The 22,591-nt window shown below is 44.7% G+C and overlaps 10 protein-coding genes and 3 non-coding genes across 13 annotated transcripts; 7 read left to right on the top strand and 6 right to left on the bottom strand.

Moving 5' to 3' along the window:
• The first annotated feature begins 132 nt into the window (after nt 1-132).
• On the top strand, nt 133-3,872 carry NEO1 (aminophospholipid-translocating P4-type ATPase NEO1). The gene has a single exon (XM_020214483.1). The coding sequence runs from the start codon at nt 301-303 to the stop codon at nt 3,616-3,618; it is 3,318 nt and encodes a 1,105-aa protein (XP_020071674.1). The 5' UTR covers nt 133-300; the 3' UTR covers nt 3,619-3,872.
• A 1,797-nt stretch (nt 3,873-5,669) lies between these two features.
• On the bottom strand, nt 5,670-6,818 carry SYG1 (Syg1p; the record flags this gene model as incomplete). The annotated part of the gene is made up of 4 exons (XM_020217482.1): nt 6,397-6,818; nt 6,315-6,333; nt 6,218-6,253; nt 5,670-6,146 (listed from the first exon to the last, which is right to left on the bottom strand). Coding segments are annotated over exons 1-4 (546 nt in total), but the record flags the coding sequence as incomplete, so codon positions are not given.
• A 162-nt stretch (nt 6,819-6,980) lies between these two features.
• Nucleotides 6,981-7,053, top strand: CYBJADRAFT_t62. The gene has a single exon. It is a non-coding gene; the product is annotated as a tRNA-Lys (tRNA).
• Nucleotides 7,054-7,252: 199 nt separating this feature from the next.
• On the bottom strand, nt 7,253-11,333 carry CDC60 (leucine--tRNA ligase CDC60). The gene is made up of 2 exons (XM_020213290.1): nt 10,949-11,333; nt 7,253-10,786 (listed from the first exon to the last, which is right to left on the bottom strand). The coding sequence occupies exons 1-2, from the start codon at nt 10,979-10,981 to the stop codon at nt 7,556-7,558; spliced, it is 3,264 nt and encodes a 1,087-aa protein (XP_020071672.1). The 5' UTR covers nt 10,982-11,333; the 3' UTR covers nt 7,253-7,555.
• A 367-nt stretch (nt 11,334-11,700) lies between these two features.
• On the top strand, nt 11,701-11,773 carry CYBJADRAFT_t63. Its single transcript has one exon. It is a non-coding gene; the product is annotated as a tRNA-Lys (tRNA).
• Nucleotides 11,774-11,873: 100 nt separating this feature from the next.
• CYBJADRAFT_59631 (uncharacterized protein) lies at nt 11,874-12,237 on the top strand. The gene has a single exon (XM_020217804.1). The coding sequence runs from the start codon at nt 11,913-11,915 to the stop codon at nt 12,129-12,131; it is 219 nt and encodes a 72-aa protein (XP_020071671.1). The 5' UTR covers nt 11,874-11,912; the 3' UTR covers nt 12,132-12,237.
• Nucleotides 12,146-13,535, top strand: CEM1 (fatty acid synthase CEM1). Its single transcript, XM_020214482.1, has one exon. It carries the CDS (start codon nt 12,183-12,185, stop codon nt 13,431-13,433), a length of 1,251 nt encoding a protein of 416 aa, XP_020071670.1. The 5' UTR covers nt 12,146-12,182; the 3' UTR covers nt 13,434-13,535.
• Nucleotides 13,236-14,489, bottom strand: DFG10 (putative polyprenol reductase). The gene has a single exon (XM_020214481.1). It carries the CDS (start codon nt 14,379-14,381, stop codon nt 13,488-13,490), a length of 894 nt encoding a protein of 297 aa, XP_020071669.1. The 5' UTR covers nt 14,382-14,489; the 3' UTR covers nt 13,236-13,487.
• Nucleotides 14,490-14,864: 375 nt separating this feature from the next.
• Nucleotides 14,865-14,936, bottom strand: CYBJADRAFT_t40. The gene has a single exon. It is a non-coding gene; the product is annotated as a tRNA-His (tRNA).
• Nucleotides 14,937-15,339: 403 nt separating this feature from the next.
• Nucleotides 15,340-15,852, bottom strand: CYBJADRAFT_171644 (uncharacterized protein; the record flags this gene model as incomplete). Its single annotated transcript, XM_020216243.1, has 1 exon — nt 15,340-15,852. One exon carries the CDS (start codon nt 15,850-15,852, stop codon nt 15,340-15,342), a length of 513 nt encoding a protein of 170 aa, XP_020071668.1.
• Nucleotides 15,853-16,011: 159 nt separating this feature from the next.
• Nucleotides 16,012-17,826, bottom strand: CYBJADRAFT_148101 (amidase). Its single transcript, XM_020213289.1, has one exon. The coding sequence runs from the start codon at nt 17,782-17,784 to the stop codon at nt 16,072-16,074; it is 1,713 nt and encodes a 570-aa protein (XP_020071667.1). The 5' UTR covers nt 17,785-17,826; the 3' UTR covers nt 16,012-16,071.
• A 1,318-nt stretch (nt 17,827-19,144) lies between these two features.
• Nucleotides 19,145-21,516, top strand: CYBJADRAFT_166426 (Zn(II)2Cys6 transcription factor). Its single transcript, XM_020214480.1, has 2 exons — nt 19,145-19,486; nt 19,549-21,516. The coding sequence occupies exons 1-2, from the start codon at nt 19,369-19,371 to the stop codon at nt 21,246-21,248; spliced, it is 1,818 nt and encodes a 605-aa protein (XP_020071666.1). The 5' UTR covers nt 19,145-19,368; the 3' UTR covers nt 21,249-21,516.
• A 728-nt stretch (nt 21,517-22,244) lies between these two features.
• Nucleotides 22,245-22,572, top strand: CYBJADRAFT_171641 (uncharacterized protein; the record flags this gene model as incomplete). The annotated part of the gene is made up of 1 exon (XM_020216242.1): nt 22,245-22,572. A coding segment is annotated over one exon (328 nt), but the record flags the coding sequence as incomplete, so codon positions are not given.
• Between the last annotated feature and the right edge of the window lie 19 nt (nt 22,573-22,591).

The raw sequence follows: 22,591 nt of genomic DNA, 5'->3' as shown, positions 1-22,591 counted from the left end.
ATTTTAATTTAAGCACAAAAGATCAAAAAGTTTTCAATCACAACCACCTCCGTCGTGGAACTGATGTAGACGATATCATTCGATAGTGGAGACAATTGTCTTTGTAGAAAGGCGTTGTTGTAATCGGGGCTGTAACGCTGTGTTGGAGTTAGAAAAACACCAGAAAGGGTAAACAAACAACCGGAGAAAACGATAAAACAGGCTCACAACAACAACAACCCACAGCGCACTCAAATCTCAAAGGGAGAGGCCAGAATTCTACGCCATACGTTGATTTCACCCTTCTCCTTCAGGTGTTAAATGCCGCTGCACACAAGTGATCATAATACACGGAACAGCAGCGTCTCTTCCTTTGATCAACAGTTTGACGATTCGCTTGACGCTGCGTTGGCCAACTTGGAATCGAACCCTTTCACTGATAGCCGATCAAACGTTTCAAGGTCATCGGATATCAACCTCCCAGGCTCCAACAGCATACCGCTACAGAATATGAACTCGAATATTCAGAGGAAGGACTCGTTTGACGAAGCGCTTGGTGATAATGCCCCACTGATTGTGTCCGGGGCAAATACACCGCAACGCTCCTTCTCACAGGGCGGCAGCTTCTTGACGAAGGCTCTGAACGCTCTAAGGATCTACAAGGCCTCTAAGAGCCCTTCGAGTGTGCTGCTGACTGAACAGCACGTTGATCGTACCGTGTACCCTGGTGTGGGTGGGTCAAAATATCCCTCGAATGCCATTTCCAATGCGAAATACAACCCAGTGACGTTTATCCCGCTGATTCTGTACGAGCAGTTCAAGTTCTTCTTCAACCTCTACTTCCTCCTTGTGGCATTATCACAGGCAATTCCTGCCCTGAGAATCGGCTATCTCTCGACATACGTGGTGCCTTTGGCGTTTGTCCTTGTGGTGACTATGAGTAAAGAGGCCATGGACGACATCCACAGAAGAAGAAGGGATATGGAGGCCAATAGCGAGCTTTATGAGGTTATCGGTAGACCTAAGTTGGTTCCTTCGAAGAACTTGGAAGTTGGTGATTTGGTCAAAGTCCATAAGGACACTAGAATACCCGCTGATATGATTCTCCTACAATCTAGCGAATCTACCGGGGAGAGCTTTATCAAGACGGATCAATTGGACGGTGAGACTGATTGGAAGCTGAGAATTGCATGTCCGTTAACACAGAACTTGGCACTCGAAGAGTTGGATCATGTCATGATTACTGCTGGTGCCCCAGATAAATCTATCCATAGCTTTGTTGGAAAACTAAATTGTGATGACCAACAAGCTGGCTTGACCATTGACAATACCATGTGGGCAAACACAGTTCTCGCATCTGGAACAGCCATCGGGTGTGTTATATATACGGGAACTGATACACGTCAAGCAATGAATACAACAAAATCTGGTGTCAAGACTGGTCTCTTGGAGTTGGAGATCAATAGACTCTCCAAAATTCTTTGTTCGTGTGTTTTCCTTTTATCCTTTGGACTTGTCGCTATCAATGGATTCGGTGATGCTTGGTACTTAGACGTTATGAGATTCTTGATCTTGTTCTCTACCATCATTCCTGTCTCATTGAGAGTTAACTTGGACCTTGCGAAATCTGTTTATGCGTATCAGATAGAGCATGATGATTCTATCGAAGAGACTATCGTTAGAACCAGTACTATTCCTGAGGATTTGGGGAGAATTGAGTATTTGCTTTCTGATAAAACTGGTACATTAACGCAAAATGATATGGAGTTGAAGAAGTTACATTTGGGTACAGTTTCCTACGCTGGTGATACCATGGACATTGTCTCAGACTATGTGGCTTCTACACCTTCTAAACCGGTAACCAACAGAAGGGATATGGGTAACAGAGTACGTGATCTCGTAACAACTTTGGCGATCTGTCACAACGTCACGCCTACTTTGGATGGAGATGAAGTCACATATCAGGCAGCATCACCGGATGAAATTGCGATTGTGAAGTTCACAGAACATGTTGGTCTTTCTCTGTTCAGACGTGACCGTCATAGCATGACCCTTGTACGTGCAAGCACTGGCGAAAACCTACAGTTCGATATTCTCCAGCTCTTCCCTTTCAACTCTGATACGAAAAGAATGGGTGTTATTGTACGCGACAAAAAGAAGAATGAATATTGGTTTCTTGAAAAGGGGGCTGATACAGTCATGAGTAAAATTGTCCAAAGCAACGATTGGTTGGATGAAGAAACCAGTAACATGGCAAGGGAGGGTCTGAGAACGTTAGTGGTTGGTAGAAAGGCCTTAACAGAGAAACTTTACCACACTTTTAAAGAGAAATATGATGAAGCATCAGCATCCATGACTAATAGAGACGCAGAAATGCAAAGAGTTATTGGGCAATATTTGGAAAGTGACTTGGAACTTCTTGGTCTGACTGGTGTCGAAGATAAATTACAAAAGGATGTCAAATCGTCCATTGAGATCTTGAGAAATGCAGGTATTAAGATTTGGATGTTAACGGGTGACAAGGTTGAAACGGCTCGTTGTGTTTCTGTAAGTGCAAGATTGATAACTAGGGGTCAATATGTGCATACCATAACACGTATGTCAAGATCTGAGCATGCGATGGATGCATTAGAATATCTCCGTATCAATAAGAACTCATGTCTTCTAATTGATGGAGAGTCGCTTGGATTGTATATGAAACATTATAGACAGGAGTTTTTTGATATTGTTGTTCATCTCCCTTGTGTCATTGCCTGTCGTTGTACCCCTCAGCAAAAGGCTGATGTTGCTGTTTTCATCAAAGAAATTACAAAGAAAAGAGTATGCTGCATCGGAGACGGTGGTAATGATGTCAGTATGATCCAATCTGCTGATGTAGGTGTGGGAATCGTTGGTAAAGAAGGTAAGCAGGCCTCTTTGGCTGCTGATTTTTCCATCACACAGTTCTGTCACCTTACAACATTGTTACTTTGGCATGGAAGAAACAGTTACAAAAGATCTGCAAAATTGGGACAATTTGTTATTCACAGAGGTTTATTAATCTCGGTTGCACAGGCAATCTTCTCCATAACCTCTAGCTATGAACCAATTGCCTTGATCACTGGGTTTTTAATGGTTGGTTATGCTACATGCTATACTATGATGCCTGTCTTTGCACTTGTGTTTGACTGCGATGTTGAGAAAGAGGTCTGTTTTGTCTTCCCAGAGCTTTACCATGAGCTAACCAGTGGGAAGTCATTGAGTTATGCGACGTTTTTTGTCTGGGTTGCTGTTTCTTTATACCAAGGAAGTGTCATTCAAATTTTCTCACAAGTATTTACCAGTATCAGTGCTGATGACTTTACAAAATTGGTGTCATTATGTTTCACTGCGATGGTTTTGAACGAGCTAGCAATGGTTGGTATAGAAATCCACACTTGGACCAATATCATGATCTTTTCAGAAGTTGCTACGTTTGCAATTTTTGTTGGATCGGTTCCTGTATTGGGTGACTACTTTGACCTAAGTTTTATGGCATCTGGTACTTTCTACTGGCAGTTAACAGTGATTTTAGCTGCATCGGTACTACCAATATGGATCTCAAAACTTGTCTATAAGAGGCTTTATCCACCGAATTATGCAAAGGTTCAGGGATACTAGTCCGAAATTTTATAAATATGTGGATAATGTCAATGTAAATCGAAGACGTATTATGCTTAGCCCTCATCGTCACTATTATCTTCTTCGGAACTGTTTTCAGCTATTTCGTCAACATTGGACTTTCTACGCTGAAAGTCCTTAGCATGAGCATTAACAATAGCCATAGAAACATTCTTAAGCACGCCAGCTGAGATTCCTGGACGGCTCTTTCTTGAAGAAGGTGTTGTTGGAATTTGTTGTTCCTCGTCAGCCGGCCCTTCTGCAACGGAGTATCCGGTTGTAACTGCACTCTCTTCTGATACCCTTGGTGTCGCCCTTATTGGGCGAAGAACTGTGTCATATGGAAGTGGGATTTCTCTGGCTGCTTTGTAGAGATGTGTATTAGTGACATGTTCATTCTCCATTCTAATCGACAGCCATATACATCTTCTGATAATTTCTGCCACTCCAATACAGAAACTGGTAACAGCTGATTGTTGAACTTGGCGATTGAACAGAGCGTAGAAAACCCATTGGAATCTTAGAGTGATATCGGAAACCATTGCAAAGTAATAATACCACTTTGGGTATATTAAATCATCCCTCAACAAGCTTTTGTTCTGAATCAAAGACCAATCCATGAAGAGATCCCATAAGCCACTGAATACCGAGTTGACAAAAGCAAAAAATATAAACACGGCTCTGTCTCTAGGTATCAGATGAATTCTATAGATACTAAGAGTTGCGTAGTAAACAATAGTGATGGAATATTTCCCCATATTTGCAAGATGTGGAAACCAATCTCCAGAGTCTGAGTAACGTCTATAACATTGTAGAAATCTCCAAATAGGTGGTAAAGTGGAGAAAAATCCCATAAGATGAGATTTTGATGATCCACATCCAGGATTACCCTCAACAGCACCCTTCCAGTTTGTGGCATACATACAGAAGAAGAACGAGATGTTTCCCATCGTATAAGTCAAACTGCAAAAGATGTCACCCAATGAAAAGTCTCGAAACTCAACAGGGTAGAAACCAGAAAGCATTAGCCTCCACATAGTGATAAGTAGCCATTTTCTAGACTCCAAGAAAAGTATGTTGTAGGGAAGAAACATAATCACAAGGGCAACCCCAACAAAAAACCATGGCCAGAACCTTGCTGGTATAACTTCTGGCCAGAAATCATTAAAGCTGAACCACGAAAATATACTCAAAAAGAAGAACAATAATGAGGGTAATAGAGAGAACTCTCTGTAGTTCAAAGCAGTTTTTGGGTTGAATTCAAAGATGAAAGTGTAGTTAATTTTGTACATGTGCCAAACGATACAATTAACACCAAATAAAGAGGCCATTAGTAACAACATGAAGAATCCACCCCATATCTGGAGAATGTACCTTCCCGCTGGTATTTCCTTCGAGATTGTCTTTTCAAGTCCCAAGGAGAGTGCATAAATGCTTAATGGTAAAGCTATACCGTATAGTAATCCTGTGAGGAAAACTGTAAAGTAGAAATGATCCTCTCGAAGATTGGAACGAAGTTTCTCTACGGCAACCTTTCTATTACCGTTTTCGAAATTCATACTGTACATGTCTTCAATTTTTGGAGTCATATTCTCAAGGACATCACTTGACGCAAAATGACTTGCATTGACCTTAGCCATGTAAGTAGCTGATAAGTTTGTCTTCAATCTCTTGTCAAATTTCTTGAGAAGTTTACGGAACCCAGTACGGTTTAGCATTCTGTACGACTTAAGCAGTTCTAGTTCCCTATAACGTTCCTGTACGGCAGCCTTCAACTGTCTTCTTGCAACGTAGTATGGTACAGCATGTTTGCGACGCTCGTAGTCTCTGCTCTTGTGTTGGGTTATTTCAGCCTCTTCATTGTACTTCTTGAATGGATTCTTGGGAAGACTTGGTAAATCGTATTTGTTCAACTTAGTCAATTCCTTCGTAGTCTTAGCGAGACCAAGTTTGATCAATTCGTCTTTATTTGGCATTCCTTGGGACTTCATCTTCATTCTATCTTCTCTTAAGTGGAACATCTGATCCTGTAACAGGAGAAACCTTTGCACCATGTTATCCTCTCTTTCTTTGTAGAATCCTTCAATCTTGGCCAGCTGTTTATCAAGCCATTCCGTGAATTCACTAATACTCGTGTCATTCATGGTATCCATTGATATCCCTTCGACCAGTTCAGCAGAGCCACCGCTGTATGTTGCCGGTACACTGGCCCTATTAGAGGCGGACTTTCTCTGGTGAATCTCACCTGTTAAGGACCCGGTCGATGACAACGTATGCTCAAGGTTGCTTGTGGCTCTGAGTAGTGGAGTTCTATCGTTGCTTGCATCATCATTGTTCAGTGATTCCGTAGGATCAACAGCGGCCGGCGGCAACTCGAATGAACCTGGCGTTGTTGATCTGTTGTTCTGTGTTAGCGTGAAGGCCCTCAGTCTCTCAGCAGCAGCAGAGGACGTCCCAGGCGTTGAGAGAAGACTCTTCGCTAAAAACGAAGGTGACTGAGCAATCTTCTTGATAAGCTTCTTACCGCCCTGTTAGATCTCGATAGTTAGTAAACATATACATCGGCGGCTAATGTGTTTTGGAATGTAAACATTCTTACCTTGTAATCCAGATACTTATCCCTCCATTCTGGAACCTTTTTTGATGGATGGTTAGTGATCGAACAGTCGCTCCTGCTTCTATGGAACGGTACATACCATGTTCTCAGAGAGGTTTCTATAAGATACGTTAGTATAGATGTCCTTTCCCTTTAGCGCTGAGCCATCATCCCACACTCACTCCGCAAACTTCATCCCAGCTACTCAACCCCGTCTCAAAACTATCTGCAAAGTGAAACAGAGAAGGTCAAAATACGGATTCAAGTGACCAATGGAACCGTGTCGTGTGTCTCCGATTCGCTGTTGTGATCGCTAGACTGAAGAGCTCTTTGTTAAAGCCTTCTCATAACAAAAACGTGCCTGTAATTTTTGTGTATCGTTTTCGCATTGTGCGTTATTTTTTTTGCACCTCTTCATCCACAGTAACGCACTTATTATGGTTCCGGTTTACGTCACACAGCCGGTTACAGGTGTTAACGGTTTATACCACCGGCATTCGGTTGACTGCTTGTTACGCTGTGAAAGGGATATGATCTGTGTAAGACGATGATGGTCCTATCTATGTCAATTGGCACCTTGATGACTGTTGACCATACAATTGGCACCTTCACAACTGTTAACCATTGCCTAAGCGGGCTTATCCAAGGGTTCCTTTGCGTGAAGTGGATGCCTTGTGATGCTCCCCTACAGTTTTTCATATCGTCTTTCCTGTACCTCAATTCGGTTTCTGTGTGGTAATCACTGGGTTTTTCGGTTTTCGAAATCGCCTCGCTGGCGCAATCGGTAGCGCTTACGACTCTTAATCGTACGGTTGTGGGTTCGAGCCCCACGTGGGGCATTTCGCATTTCTTTTTTTTGGCCTTAAATCATACTGGACTTGCCATGGTGAACTGCTCATGAATAGGCATTCGTATTTGTTTGAAAGCTGTTGCTACAATTCCATAGTGCTGGTCATCAGCTTTTTACTGTTCCAACTGTACAAATACTCGAGTCACAAGAGGGTGGAAAGGCCTTAGAAACACCACCACTCTGCAAGGAATGCGTGAACTACTGCAGAAATAAGGTCTGCAACAGCGTATCTGCTCAAAGCCGTTGCCGATAGACAGGTCATCACCACCAACAAGTCGCAAGTACAAAGGATAAACTGTATGTAGCCCGCCAAACAGATTCTGATTATAATTAGTTGGGTAATGGACAGATTACTTGCTTCAAATATGACCATGGCTGTATACATAGCTGTTAAATAACTAGTGGTACTCTCCTACACTGTACTGGCTTGCTTTAATAAAACTTTCATTACACCAGAAAGCATACTCTATGTACCAAAGGATCTGAGGTGTCTAGATGTTCTCCATCACCAAGCCTGGCTGGCCAGGAACTGCACTGTCAATGATCTTACCAGTGATAGTGATAGGAACCTCTTCACCAGTGAAGATATCAGTACCGACTCTAGTACCGTTCTTGAACGAAATGACTTGCACGTCGTGCACCTTGAATGCAGAAGCAGCACGCTTGATAGTCTCGATGGCGGTCTTAACTGTTGCAACTTCGTCAAAGTTCAATTCTCTGTTGAAAACAACATCTGGAGATTCCTTAACTAAACGTTGCTTCAAGTTGGAGATGAATGGCATAGCACGCTTCATGTCCTTACCAACCTTCTCCTTTATCACAGCGTTGTCATTAAGAGATTGCTTCTCAAAGAGTTCACGCACAATCTCGATATAATCGTTTTGCCATTCTGGGAAGTTTTCGGAGATGAAGATTGTTAACTTCACAGGCTTGGACTGGTCAACATCAGCACCCTTGCCCTTCTTCTTCTTCATCAAGGTACCCTCAGTCTCACGGATGGAACGAGACAAACCACGGATGTACTCCAAGGATTCAAGGATGGAGTAGTCAACTGGTTTTGAGGCTCTTGGGAAAGATGCACTTTGAATAGTGGTCTTCTTACCCAAGACCTCTCTCCAAACATAATCAGCAAAGTGAGGAGCAACTGGAGTCAACAACAAGACTTGTGTTTCAATGTAACGCAAAACCAAATCACGGTGCATAGTTGCAGATGCTTCACGGTAGTAATCACGAGCTGTTTGGTAGTCGAACAAACCTGTCTTCAAGGCAGTCTTGTAGTTAGTCAATTCGTAGTTGGTGTAAGTTTGTTCGATCAAGTCGTTCAACTCATTCTCGAAGGCAATATCGAAGAAGTTGAACTCTCCATCTCTGAAAGAGTCGATGTTCTTCACGGCATCTTCAGCCCACTCCTTCAAAGTGGTTAAACGCAAAATAGCTGCATTGGCATTGGCCTCCTCAAAGTTAGCGTCTTCGAGAGTATCACCGGCATCGGCCAATGCAATACGAGAAGCATCAGCACCGAACTTCTCCACAACTTGCTCTAAAGTCATGAAATTACCGGTGGACTTTGACATCTTGTTGTTGTTCAACAACAAGTGACCGTTAGCACGGATACCTGCTGGCCAGAATCTCTTTGGGAAGATAGCAGTGTGAGTGTAGATGAAGAAAGTCAAATGGTTTGGAATCAAATCCTTACCAGAGATAGAAACATCCAATGGGTAGAAGTACTCGAATTCTCTTCTCAAAGTTTGCAAGGCAGACAATGGGATCTCTGTCTTGATGTCTTCCTTACGTAAAAAGATGTAATCAAAGACGTCAGCTGTCATTTGCTCTGGGGTGATACCGAATTTGCCCAAGTCTTTACCATAGTAGTCGGTGTGCAACAAATGGGAGATTGTATAATAAGCTTGGTAGATGGTAGAATCTGAAAGAGACTCGACCAAGTACTTTTCGTCCCATGGCAATCTGGTACCCAAACCGTAAGTACGACAAACGGCCCAGTTCTTCAACCAGTCTAAAACACCTTCGAAACCATTTCTTGTCTCTGTAGTGAAAGTGTTCATGGATTCCAAAGCTTCAACAGCTTGAGACTTCCAGTCCTTCTCACCGTAATCAACATACCACTGGTCTTCGAGAGAAACGATACAGATATCACCAGAACGAGAAACCACTTGAGACTCTGGTTCAGAGTAGACAAAGGCCTCACCGGTAGCAATCAAATCAGCCTTAACCTTTGGCTTTGCAACTTCAACCTTCTCGCCCTTGTATGGACCGACATCCATAATACCACTGTAGAAACCTTCCTTGTAGGCGGCCTCCTTAGCTTTAGCCAATTGAATGGAATCCTTTGGAGATTGAATCTTGAGCTCCTTACACAAGTACTCAGCACACATGTTACCATATTTCTCAGTCTTAATGAGTGGCACTGGATCTCTAACCCAATCCTTGTCGATACCATAGTACTCTGGCTTGTTCTGCAAATCCTTGGTGGTGATGTAATCATCTGGGGAATCGGATGGAACACATGTAACCACACCAGTACCCTTTGTAGCGAGAACAGTCTCCATAGGCAAGACTCTCAACTCGTCGAATTGTGCCAATGGGGCCTTGATTTTAGAACCAATCAAACGCTTACCACTGACAACAACGGTTGGCTTGTAATCACCACGTTGTGGAGTGATCTTTTGGTACGACATGTTCTTGTAAGCACGCTCAGTGGTAATGAAGTATTCCTTACCATTGTCAAAGATACCGTAATCAATCTTTGGAGAAACAAAACAACAAGTTTGACCGTACATGGTCTCAGGACGTAAAGTAGCAGCCACTAAGTAAACAGGTTTAGAGCTGTCGAGAGATTCAGCAACGGTTGGATCAGAGAACTCTGTAATTTGAATTTTGATACCAACGTATTCCTGTGGAGTGACACCTTCACCGGATTGTCTATCGTGATCCATACATGGTTGACCGTCCTTTTCAGAGTAGATGGTGTATCTCTCACCAAATTTGATCTTACCGATATCTTTCAATCTTTGAACTTGCCATCTAACAAATTGATCGTAGAATGGGTTCATATCAGTGGTGATCATGGAACGACGCCAGTCGATTCTGGCACCGAACTTCTCACAGTCACTTTGACAGAGAGGTGGGAAGTACTCGAGCCAGTAGTATGGGTCGGCAAACTTGTACAGCTCTTCTCTTGGGATACCGAGTTGAAGCATAATCTCGAATTGGTACTTACCACGACCTTGCTTTGCAGCAGCCTTGGTCTTCTTACCTTTGAACTTACCATCTTCAGATTTGGCTTGTGGCGTTTGTTCTTTTGGCTTCTCAGCCTCTGGTTCCTCCTCCTCAGCTGGAACATTGCTGTAATCTTTACCAAACATTTCAGCTTCACGGACCAACTTATCGGCACACGCCTTGATTGGCATACCAGTACAGTGGAAACCCAATGGGAACAATGCTCTCTTACCTCTCATACGTTCAAAACCAATGCTGAACTCCACCTTGGACAAAGTGAAACAGTGACCAGCGTGGAGGACACCGTTCATATAAGGATAAGCCATGGAGGACATGAACTTTGGATACTTCTTGTGGAGCTCATCGATGGAGATTTCGACGTTCTCCTCCTCCAAAGTAGGAGCGTTTTGCTCAAAGAGCTTCTCTTCAGCCCAGAGAGCCTGGTATTTCTTTTCAATACCGATAAGGGTATCTCTTCTCGCAGTCTAATCGAGAAACAAGCCTGTTAGTACCGCTGTGCTGATATGATTGGTGTGTATAGAGCCATTTCTCTGACAACCTGATCAGAGCCGCTGCCTGTGAGGTGATGTGTCAAGTGGCTCCCACACAGGCAGGGACAAAACGATAAAAAACAGCGGGATACTCACGTTCTCGAGAACAATGGTCTTTGCTTCAGTCATTCTAAGACTAATCAACACAGACAAACCTGGAAGTAAAAACCTTGGAGATTAGCGTGACACGACTTTGTCTAAAGAAAGGTTTCGTCTATGGTTTTGTCGCTTTGACAATTTTTTTCAGCTTTGGCCGTTAAATTTTTCACAGCACGCCGCCAATAATTTTTCACCTTGTGAGCGTAGGCAGACACTTTATTTTCCTTCTAACTAGCAGCACTCGACCAAATTCGCCTTGAAATTGGTTGAAGAATTGTACGTGTTGCTTTACTTTGAGCAGAAAACGCTTTAAGCCCTTTGGGTCTTTGCTACTGGAATGAAAACAGCGATTGATTGCGTGTAGTTGGGCCTTTTATATGGCTGCCGGTTAAGCTCTCATCTTCCACCAGTGCGCGTCAGAAAGTAAGCACTCAGAGTGTGGGAAAAATACAAAGGAAATGGTTTGGCTTCGGGCCCGGTGATGCGTATATTACAGAGTAACTTGCCATCAATCAGTGAGCACTTAGCGTCTACTGTGGATTTTCCTTTACGACTTCACCGGGGCTGTTGAATTGGTTCTTTATACCTGATGAGGCCTCCAGCTGGTGAGTCCTCCTCAGCTCAGGTGGTTCGCGCGTCTGCTCACACAACAAACCAACTACGACGGAATACATGAGCGTGCTCATAACCCGTCGTAGTTGGCGTTCTCTTCACTCGGAAAACCGTGAGAATCTGCTTTCAACGAAGTAGCCTCGCTGGCGCAATCGGTAGCGCTTACGACTCTTAATCGTACGGTTGTGGGTTCGAGCCCCACGTGGGGCACTCTCGTTTTCTTTTTTTTGCCCGCGGGAGTGGTGAAATCCTCGTTGCCATGACAACAACAATAACTATATCCATAATCTTTAGGTGAACAGCCCATGTAGCAACATCAACACCCTAACCGTTCCAGATTTCAACGCCTATGGTGTTCAAACGGTATGGTGGTGTGGTTCTCACAGGTGTAGCCTCGGCTCCGGCGAACAACATTGACACAGGTTGGTTTAGCTGGTGGTGCCCATCGCCAGACAAATCCGGTGCTGGGGAATTCGTGCCCCAGCCTCCAGGTCCCAAAAGAAATTGCTCCTCGTCCACAAGTCACACGTCTAGCATAGTCCATAGGCGGTATTACCATAGCAGATAGACGAGTTGCACCATGTCACAGGCAAGAAGAGTTGTGATCACAGGATTGGGTATGGTTTCGCCTCTTGGGGTTGGGGTCAAGAGAAACTGGGCAAGGCTATTGGCTGGTGAAAGCGGCATTGTTTCAACAAAGACACTGAACAACCCAGAATACGACCTCATCCCTTCAAAAGTTGTCGGTGCTGTGCCGAAGGGGAGCATATCAGAAGGAAAATGGAATCCAGACGACCATTTGCCACCATCGCTCTCCAGAAGGTATGCATTACTTACCCAATATGCAATTGTCGCTGCGAAAGAGGCGCTCCTAGATGCTCAATGGGAACCAAAGACTGATGACGAGCAGGCAAGCACTGGTGTTTGTATAGGGACTGGCATTGGAGCTTTTGGAGAAGTTTATGAACAGTCCATGATCTACCACGAAGGCGGCTACAGAAAAGTTCAACCGCTCTTTGTTCCAAAGGCATTGCCAAGCATGGCTTCTGGTGTTGTTTCAATGACATATGGACTCAAAGGTCCAAACCATACCGTCAGTACAGCGTGTGCTACAGGTAATCATGCCATTGGTGATGCGTATCGCTTTATCAAGGATGACTACGCCCAAGTGATGGTTGCAGGAGCCACGGAAACAGGTGTCGTTCCACTGGCGCTTGCTGGTTTCTCTAGGGCAAAGTCACTCTCTACAAAGTCGAACGATGAGCCTGAAAAGGCCTCTAGACCATTCGACAAGAATCGTGACGGCTTTGTGCTCAGTGAAGGATGTGGTGTTTTAGTCTTGGAAGAATTGGAACATGCCAAACAAAGAGGTGCGCAGATATACGCTGAAGTTGTTGGATACGGTCTCTCCGGTGATGGTTATCACATGACTGCGCCAGATCCCCATGGAAGCGGTGCTATTAGAGCCATGAAGCTTGCACTGAGAGATCATACAACCAATGACATTGACTATGTCAATGCACATGCCACATCAACTGCTATGGGTGACTCTATCGAGGCACGCGCATTACAAGTCATGCTGAAGGACAACAACCATTTCCATATATCCTCTACAAAGGGGTCTACAGGACATCTCCTTGGAGCAGCCGGCGCTGTGGAGGGGATATTCACCACACTGGCAGTACATGACCAGGTCTGTCCTCCAACGTTGAACCTGGAGGATCCTGATGTCGACTCTGATGGCCGTGCCTTCCAGTTGAACTTTGTTGGACCAAAGCCTGTTGAAAAAGAGATCAACTACGCACTGTCAAACAGTTTCGGGTTTGGTGGAATCAACACCTCTGTACTCTTCAAGAGATTTGAACAGTAAAGAATATGTATATAGTAAAGAGATCGTTCACTCAGTAGTATAAATATACGCGGTCTATATAAAAAATGGAATGATGGACCATTTGGGTACTTTCCCTTCTTCCCTCAACTTGTAGTAGTTTCTGGTTTCAATTGCTGATATTGATAGGTTAACAATCACAAATACCAGGGCAAGAAATGACGTCCTTGTCCTTAGAACTCCAAAGACAGCAAGGTATATAAATATTTCATCCAAGTAATGCGCACATACAATCCGTTGGAACAAGCCGTATCTTGGAATTCGATACTTTTTAATACCGGAAAGGTGTGCATGGTTGAGGAATTGATCTGTCGATGCCACCAGAAACAGCAGGAGTGATAGGAACAGCACAATGTCCGGTTTGGCCTTCTGTGTGACCTTGAAGTCGGTGTTGAGGAAAAGTTGCAGGTTTATTGCAGTGTAGAAGAAGATGCCCACGAGGTAGTGTGTTATGTTCATCTTGGAAGTCCTGTTATACTTGAAGATGAGCAACGTCTCGAAGAATCTCCGGGAAGAATGCCCAATTATGAGAAAGAACGCCAGACGTGAGATCTCGAGCGGTATCGTGCCAACGTTTTGGATGTCAGGTAGCGTGAAGGGATGCGTGGTATCCTTGGTCCGAAGCCTCGTATGCGTGATGATGAAGCCGACAGTCGATAGCACCAAAGACAAGAGGTAGAAGTGAAAGAACCAGAACTTGGGTACCTTGAGATCAAGTGTCATTCTAACGATAAATCCAAACGGAGCCTCCTCCACAAATCGCCCATCGTGGCTTTGCTGTCGTACCTGTACGCCTGATGAGAGCGTCTTGCCGTATTTGAGGAACCCAGAAAGCCCGGTATTAAACTTTGCCAATAAGACCATCGTAGTCGCTGCAATGAACAGCAACTGGAGTCCAAGATCCACTTTCTCCAACAGCTGGCCAGTCATACTTGGAAATAGAAAGCAATGTCACGGCTCTTTTCAAAGAAGCTGTGTATTTTCCTAACAAGAGAGAAAAAAATTCACTCCCAAACGAGATGCGTATTCGTTTGCAAATGAAGTTCCTTTTGCAAGAAAAGATATTACACATGTGAGATTTTCGAGGAACCCCGACAAGAGCACAAAAAGCCAAATCAAGGTTAAAATAGAAACAGCGGGAGCTGCAGCGCCGTTTTCTGCGTAAACTTTGAGTCGCGTGTCTGGAATTAAATCACGTCAACGCGTGTTTTACTTCGCCGATAACGCCAATTGGGCCAATATTTGGATGATCACAGCGCTGTTGGTGCGCTGTTGGTGCACTGCTGTGTTCGAGACTGGAGACTTTGGAAGGTAATTGAACACACATGAGCGTGTGTAATGCGGTCTATGTGACGTTGTGGTGGCTACGCGACACGCACGATCACGACCGCGGGCGAAGCAAAAAAAAACAAGTGCCGTTACCTGGAATCGAACCTGGGTCTGGTCGGCCACAACGACCTGTACTAACCACTATACTATAACGGCGTGTTATAAATTTTCAGAATTTGTTGTTTATTATTACGAGCTGGTTTGGTAAAGAGGAAAATAAAGTTTAGTACGTAATATTCCTAATCGGGAAGTTTCTACGATGCATGCTTCTTTCGATGGATAGAGAGACAAGTCAACCGCTTCCATCGAACACTGTGGTTGGCTTTTATGTACACATCACCCTGCTGCTCTGAAGCTATGGGTTGCTAAGCCTGGCTAACAACTTTGGGAACTGCGCAGCCCGTGGAGTTGTTCCATCAAAACGTGGGAGAGAAGCTGTGACGCATCTACAACAACGCATTAATCTAGCTTAATACATAGGTTGGCCATAGTTGGAATTGGTTAGTCCAGCCTTCATCTATTCTGCACAGTAAACATAGCTCAGTAACTTCCTTGTGATCTAATCCAATCTTCGTGTGATTAGTTGTTTCAGTTTCATGCCCAGGCCAACAATCTGTATCATTTGGAAACTCTGTGACAAATCTTGGACTATTTCAACTGAATGGTCTTTCTTGAAACAGCATGATGGTAGAGATGTGTCAGAATCATGGTGCATTTCTTCACCATAGCACATGCTCAAGAGCTCTGAGAAAGTGCTACGGGGAGTAGTTGGAACAGATCTCCGTCCTCTGGCGTATAGATCCAGTTCCAAAAGCTGAGAAGTCTGAAAAGCGGTTAATGTCGAAATATCGTCTTCTCCAACCTTTTGCTTTGTCGATTTGTGATCAAGTGCTGTTGTTATGCTGCCTTCTTCGCTAGAAGAGGCTGAAATGCTCGTAGAAGGCTCTGTCGACTTCGACTTTTGAGCTTTCGCTATGTTTCGACGGCGCGTGGACTTCCCACTGTTTTGCTGGGTCTTTGGTGGTACACTGGCTGTGTTCACGCCAGTGGATGATGTCCTTCTTGATTTCATTCTGTGTAGTAACTATGGCTCTCGTGCTTCTCAAAAGTTGACAGCCATATTAATGTTAAGGGTGGCGCTTATGAACCGGGCGCTATCACCACCTCTGATTAAGTAAGAGACATAAACTCCACTGAAAACACTACAGCACAGCTACACATAGTTTAGTATATTCTTCTTGTATAACAACCAATTTGTAAACTTCATGACTTATACAATGTGTTAAGTCAATTACGCTTTCAAAGCGTCACGAATAACCGTGGAAGCTTTCAAAGTTTCCTCTTCAGTATAACGTCTACCAACTAGCGTCAAGCCAACTGGCAGCCCATCCGCATCCTCTGCGTTGTACAAGCCATACTCATAGGCTTCATACTCATTTCTTGGTTCAATGTCCTCTGCAGGGTCCAGTTCCTTTGAAGCACTGATCCCAGATGGGAAAGTGACACAGGTGTAGTCCAAAATGTTCCACAAGGCAGTATAACCCCAGTATTTGATGGTGGACGGTTTAGGTGCGACACCAACGTATGTTGGTGCAAGAACGAAGTTAACGCCTCTCTTGTTGAATAAATCAAGGTACTCCTGGCGCAAAGCTTCCCTGGTGTTGGTATAAAAGTGTTGTTCAAGTGTGGAAAGGCCCTTGTCACCTTTACCCATCTGTAAGTAATGGTCAGTTAGAGGAACAACAGGTTCACCAGATGCAGCCAATCTGTTGATTGCAGTGTAGTTACCATCTGCAGTGTAGGATGCAAAAGCCACTTCAACAGCTTCATAGACTCTGTGTGGCTCCCAAGAGACAACGTTGATACCTACTGCCCTCAACTTCTTTTCAACCTCCTTCAAGGCACGAAGCACAGGTGGATGTGGCTTCACGACACCATCATCGTAGCAAATACCAATGGTCAACTCCGAAGGCTTTGGAGTTGGAACAGTTCTCCACTCAATTGGCATGCAAGTAGCATCCTCATTCCATGGCTTCTTGCTGAGATAAGACTTCATAAAAAGATCCAAATCCTCTGGCGAGTTGGCCATTGGACCTAAAGAGCAGACAATCATCTCATTGCACGTGTCAGTTGGTGCCATCATGACATCTTTCATAGAAACTCTCTTATTAGAAGGTTTCATACCCCAGATGCCGTTGAATGCACATGGGGAACGAATTGAACCACCAATATCTGAACCAACACCTAACGGAGAACCTTTCATTGCGATCAATGCACCCTCACCAGAGGACGATCCACCTGGAGACATAGAAAGCTTGTGTGCATTTCTTGCACGACCCGTGATGTTGTTCTCAGAGTCCAAATGCATCAAGCATTGAGGCTCTGTGGTTCTGATGTAGAACACTGCACCAAGGTCATAAAGGATTTGGTTGGTGAGTGAGAACTCCGGTGTAATATTGGTCAAACATGCAACAAAACTACAGGTTGTAACACGTCCTGCGTAGTTGTAGTGCTCTTTCAAAGACACCGGAACACCGTGCAATGGACCAACCAATTCACCTGTTGTCTCGTAGTATGAATCGAGTTCCTGAGCTCTTTTCAGCCCTTCTTCAAACAGAACCTCCATGGCGCAATTGGTCAACTGATGAGCAATTGTTGCCCTCTTGATGAATGCGGTGATTGTTTGAACCGCCGTGAGTTCTTTGGCCTTGATCTTCTTTGCAATTTCAACAGCGGTGAGTTCAGTGATTGCCAGAGACTTAGGGTCAAGGACCTTTGCAGGAACCGTGGTGGCATCGAATGGTGCATAGTCAAGGTCGCCTTCAGGCAAGAGCCCTTTAGGCGCTAGATATTCCTTTGGAATAGCATCCTCACGTGCCTTATTGTACGCCTTGATCAGCGGAACCCATTCCTTCTCGTAACGCTCTGGGTCACCTTTGTAGTGGGTTTCTTCACTGGTGAGTTTTTCAGTGCGATGATCGAAGAAGACTTGTGCAGTTGTCATTTCGTGATTCGCAGTTCAGGATATTTCGGAGATGGTTGTAGCGACTAGCAATAACTAAAGCTTATTATGTATCTACGAATATTGGTGATATTTATATTTATCGTTGGCTTTCAGCGGCTACCTACTTTGTGGTTGCTTTATCAACTCCATTGACCAAAATGGGTAATCGGCTACACTGCTCGCTATGAACGATGATAAAATTTCTGCTGGAATCCATTTTTTGATAGCTGATGAACATGTTTGGGCGAACCGCGTGGCTCGTTGGTGGTCTTCGATAGGTCCAAATATCGGATTCATTCACCGATACGCCACCAAGTGCACGCCTTTGATTGAAATTTGTGATACACAGATCACATAGTTCTTCTCTCCGCATGGGTAAATTTCTTCCGCATTAGGAAATGCGCTTGTGAAAAAGCACCCTGTGGGGCCTTAGCCTCGCCTGTAAGATAAAACAACAACAACAACAACAAGATGTGACGTAAGATCCAAGATACATGGCACTATATTTAGCATAGTCCCACGTTTTCCAGTTACAATCTCCAGCTGGGTACTGCATGTAGTGGCAGAGTACACTGCGAACCGGCCCTATTGCTATGTAACAGTCATCTCAATCTGAGGAACAGCCGTGGCATCGATCTGAGCACCAGCAAGGACAATCAGTTGTTCCGTTTCCCTATCAGGAAAGAAACCGTGTCGCTTGAGCGGTTCATTGGCTTCGTTAGAAGTCAACTGCTTCGGAAGCTAGTCAACAACACCAACGTCATATAGTTTTACGGTATATTGCACCGCAAGTCAGGAATCTACATAGCTAGTCTCTTATCAGTTTGTGCGTTTTGTCCGAAACTCTTGTTAATCTGGGGTTTATCAGCACCGATAAAGTTCTGTGGAATGGGCTCTCTGCCAGCAACTCGTACCAACGAAGTCCATTGAGTATGAAACTCTACCAATAACTGTGCCACCACCACTACGTATGTACTTACTACAACATTGGTTCATTGTCAGCGTGCAACGGTGTGCGCGTGCAATGCGTAACGTGTGAAACTGATGATGAAACACCGGCAAAGTACCAGAACCAGCTTTGCCGATATAATTACACGCCAATTGGTAAGGAGGCCCAGCCTTGACGGTACAGCGTACTCCAAATATACCACCAACTACGTGTGGGGTAGATTCCCACGTATTATAGACCCATTCTTTGGCTCTTTAGCGCATGAACTCAGGGCCCAGAACAGGCGAACGATAAACTCCATAATAAACCATCCCCTAGCCTCACAGTTCGTGGTGCGTAAATATTCGCACGCCTGACGTAAATTCTGGAACGCTGCACAACCCCCCACCCCCAGCCTCAGAAGTTGCCTATCTTCTGTTGATCCATTGCACCGTGTGGTGTGTAGAAGAAGACGGAACGGTTGAGGTGGTGCTCGGTGATCTTTAGAAGGAGGGAAAAATCCCGATGAATTGATATCCCAAGAACCTTTTCCCATCATATACTCGCTGATTGAACTGTCGATATAACCGTTTTGGTGAAGAGCTACAGAGCATTAGACACGTATAACCAGAATACACAACAGACTGGTTAGCATAATGACTACAATACCAGGGAAACTACCGTTCCAGATGGTTATCAAGTTTGAAAACCCACGATCAAAAGCCAAACTGACCAGAGCAAAGGTCAAGCGGTCCAGAATGGGGTGTCTCAGCTGTGAGTGTGCTTTAACATCAACTTGCGCTCAGTGGAGTACTAACGATAGACATCTTGTCCAGGCCGCAAGAGGAAGAAAAAATGTGATGAGTGTAAACCGTCATGCTCCTCCTGTCTATCAAGGGGGGTTGAGTGTGTATGGCCCGAAGGCAAGGAGAGACTTCCTAAAGCGTACCAAATACCATCTCCTGTTACTGTACTTCACAAGAGGAAGAAAATCGCTACAAGCAACGCCGACCCCGTTGGTAAAGAAGTGAAGCTTGAACTATCTCCACCATGCTCAAATCTATCCGACTTTCCACATTTGTCACCCGCGGTGGAGCCGCTGTCACCGGAAGAGTACGAATCGCTGGACAACGAGACATGTATGGTGGTATCTACAAGAACTAACAGCTCCAATATGATTGAGCCTATGGATGTTGATCTGTTAAGGATATTACCATTACAGATGTTGCGTCCAACAGAGAACCAACTGTTCATGGATGCATGTGTAAATGGGTTTATCACATCGGTAGGACCCCAATATACACATCCGCTCTTGACAACAAACGCAACTTTCACGCCACTTCTTAGAAGAAACAGGGTTATCGAAAAGGTTGGAGAAGCCTGTGGTTGTGCCTTTCTGAGCTGGTCATCACCCAATCTCATAGATCTGAGTGTCAAGAAGTACCAGGCTGCCATCCTTGGCATAATGGAATATGTTGATAGTAGACCGATAGCCGAACATGATGAAATTTGGCTAGGCGCTGCTTTCCAACTGCTATGTTTAGGTGCTAAGGTTACATCGCATTGCGATAACAAAGTTGGTGCAACTAACTTGAAGAACTCTTACAAACTGATCAAGGCTAAGGTCAGCAGAAGACAGAAGAGTCTTGAAGTGGAAAGGCTCGAAGGACCCAAGTTACCAAACGACGGCTTTTTCGAGGATGTTTCCTCCAATAGCCTGAAATTGGAAATCAAGAACACGCTGATTGGCTATGAAAACAGCAGAAGAAATGCTCTTTTCGGCAAACAGTTTGAACGAATGTTTATCGAGAGCTTCCTTTACAACTACTCTGTTAGCATTTTAACCACGCACGATATTGAGAACTACCCGAACCCATTCGAAGTTTTCAAGATCTTGAAGGCGTATCTGAAGACACCTTTATTCAGCTGCGATGTGGTTTGGATGAATAACCCGGTCCTTGGGGCTGCATCTGACGCATTTGAGGTTGCTGCCAAAGCTTCTTATTTGATCAGGACTGCACGTTCACAGTGGTCGATGGACTGTGCAAAGAAGCTCTTGGACATTGCTAAATTCTATCCAACCCCGATTATCCCCCCAGAGATCCGTGTCAACGAGAGAAAATACGCCAATCTCAAGGAATCTGTTAAAGTTGCTGAGATTGTCATTAGAGCTTCGAGCATCGTACTTCGTAAGGTTGTTGATCCTACGCTGTCCGAATACGATCCAGACGTTCAAAGAGACATTGACTATATAATGCCTCGTTTGTTCCAAATCCCTCTAAGTTCACGGATTTCGCTAATTCTAACTTGGTCGCTGTTCATAGTTGGCTTGAGCTTGATCAATGACAACCAAAGGAAGTTCGTGGTGAACATGCTCCTAAACGTTGAAGAGATGTCCCACGCACGCGCTCTTGATTCCGTAATTGACGTTTTAAACGTCAGTTGGGGATTGACAAGTAGCCATGGCTTGCAGAGTGACACCAGAGGACTTGATGTTCTCCTGGACAGATCACTGCTATGCGCTGTCTTCATATAACTTGCTTTTGCTTTATGGCATTCGGAATCCCTATTCTTGAACAAGCTGTAGATAATGTATTACATGGCATCAATCTCAACCGCACACCGTGTGTGTACTACTACATTCGATAGCCAACCCACCGTTCCAACGCATTGCAGACATACGCGCCATTACTACTCATGATCCCTATATCGTCACTCAAGATAAGGGGTGCTATACTCTCAACAAGCCTGGCGGCATCCAGATAAGAATCAATGCCGATCTCTAACTGATCGCACATTCTTTATCGACACACTCCGTCCTGCCAGGCTCTGCCTATCAACGATCCTGTCTCCAACAATCTCCAGTCCACTTGGACACGACTCTTGACCTGTGTGCCTCCTCTGGAGAGCGGGTGACGAAAAGGGAAATGATATGGTGTAGGCGACGGAATCCTAACGACGGGGCTCTACCTAACAATTTGGGGCCTATTCTCGGCCACACCTGCTCATATGCATGTCATTGTACATGTGGTACAGAGCACACAGATCACATCTCCAAAGTGAACAGTCGCACTTATCTCTGTGCACCACCACCTCCAGGCTCCTCCAGGCCCATCCGATATAGTGATGGACTAACCTTGGGCGACCAGATCAGGTGCTGGTGATCGTGATCGTGATCGTGATCGTGATCGTGATACTGCCTCTTGCCCCCACGAGCGAAGGCCAAAGCCTGAGTGGCCACCACCGGTATTTGGCACAGCGAACAGAAAATGTTATATGCAGCTTGTACTTATCGTGGTGCACAACTGGGGGAGTTTTTCCCGCCTTTGATTGTTTATCTTAGGTAGGATGTAGCGGTATCAGACCTGCGCTAAATCAAGAACACATCTACTATTGGATTCATCTCTATCAGTGCGGAAGTGCGTATAAAAGCACACAGGCACTCCTGTTTTTCCAAGTCACAAGAGCGGGTTGGCAGTATCAAACAGCTGTACTTCCTTCAAGACACTTACTATTGAATACAAGCGGCGAAATGGGTGGACACCACGCTATCAACTACGAATCTATACCGGGCAACACGAACCTTGTGGACCTCGACGGCAGCATGGCTGCCCGTCACTCGTCAGGGAACAAGAAGATTGTGCTGATTCCCACGCCATCTGACGACCCGGATGACCCGCTGAACTGGACTCCGCGCCGTAAGTGGATGTCGGTGTTCTGTATGGTTGTTTACACTTATGGTGTTGGTATTCCCTCTGCTGCTATCTACTCTGTGCTGACCAACATCTCTGAAGAGACTGGGATCTCGCTTGGGAACTTGAACTCGGGTACCGGTTACATGTTCTTGTTCTTTGGCCTGGGTTGTATGATCTTCCAGCC

The sequence above is a fragment of the Cyberlindnera jadinii genome (assembly GCF_001661405.1).
Source record: "Cyberlindnera jadinii NRRL Y-1542 unplaced genomic scaffold CYBJAscaffold_3, whole genome shotgun sequence".
NCBI classification, from domain to species: domain Eukaryota; kingdom Fungi; phylum Ascomycota; class Saccharomycetes; order Phaffomycetales; family Wickerhamomycetaceae; genus Williopsis; species Williopsis jadinii.
Note: the sequence above shows the minus strand (reverse complement) of the source record. Positions and strands in the feature narration are given on the sequence as shown.

Excerpts from the sequence above, each read along its gene's own strand:
- CYBJADRAFT_166426 (XM_020214480.1), top strand. The coding sequence starts at position 19,369 with ATGACTACAATACCAGGGAAACTACCGTTCCAGATGGTTATCAAGTTT. Across the intron at positions 19,487-19,548 it reads CAGAATGGGGTGTCTCAGCT|GCCGCAAGAGGAAGAAAAAA; the intron begins GTGAGTGTGCTT and ends CATCTTGTCCAG.
- CEM1 (XM_020214482.1), top strand. The coding sequence starts at position 12,183 with ATGGTTTCGCCTCTTGGGGTTGGGGTCAAGAGAAACTGGGCAAGGCTA.
- NEO1 (XM_020214483.1), top strand. The coding sequence starts at position 301 with ATGCCGCTGCACACAAGTGATCATAATACACGGAACAGCAGCGTCTCT.
- CYBJADRAFT_59631 (XM_020217804.1), top strand. The coding sequence starts at position 11,913 with ATGGTGTTCAAACGGTATGGTGGTGTGGTTCTCACAGGTGTAGCCTCG.
- CDC60 (XM_020213290.1), bottom strand. The coding sequence starts at position 10,981 with ATGACTGAAGCAAAGACCATTGTTCTCGAGAAC. Across the intron at positions 10,787-10,948 it reads AGACCATTGTTCTCGAGAAC|ACTGCGAGAAGAGATACCCT; the intron begins GTGAGTATCCCG and ends TTTCTCGATTAG.
- CYBJADRAFT_148101 (XM_020213289.1), bottom strand. The coding sequence starts at position 17,784 with ATGACAACTGCACAAGTCTTCTTCGATCATCGCACTGAAAAACTCACC.
- DFG10 (XM_020214481.1), bottom strand. The coding sequence starts at position 14,381 with ATGACTGGCCAGCTGTTGGAGAAAGTGGATCTTGGACTCCAGTTGCTG.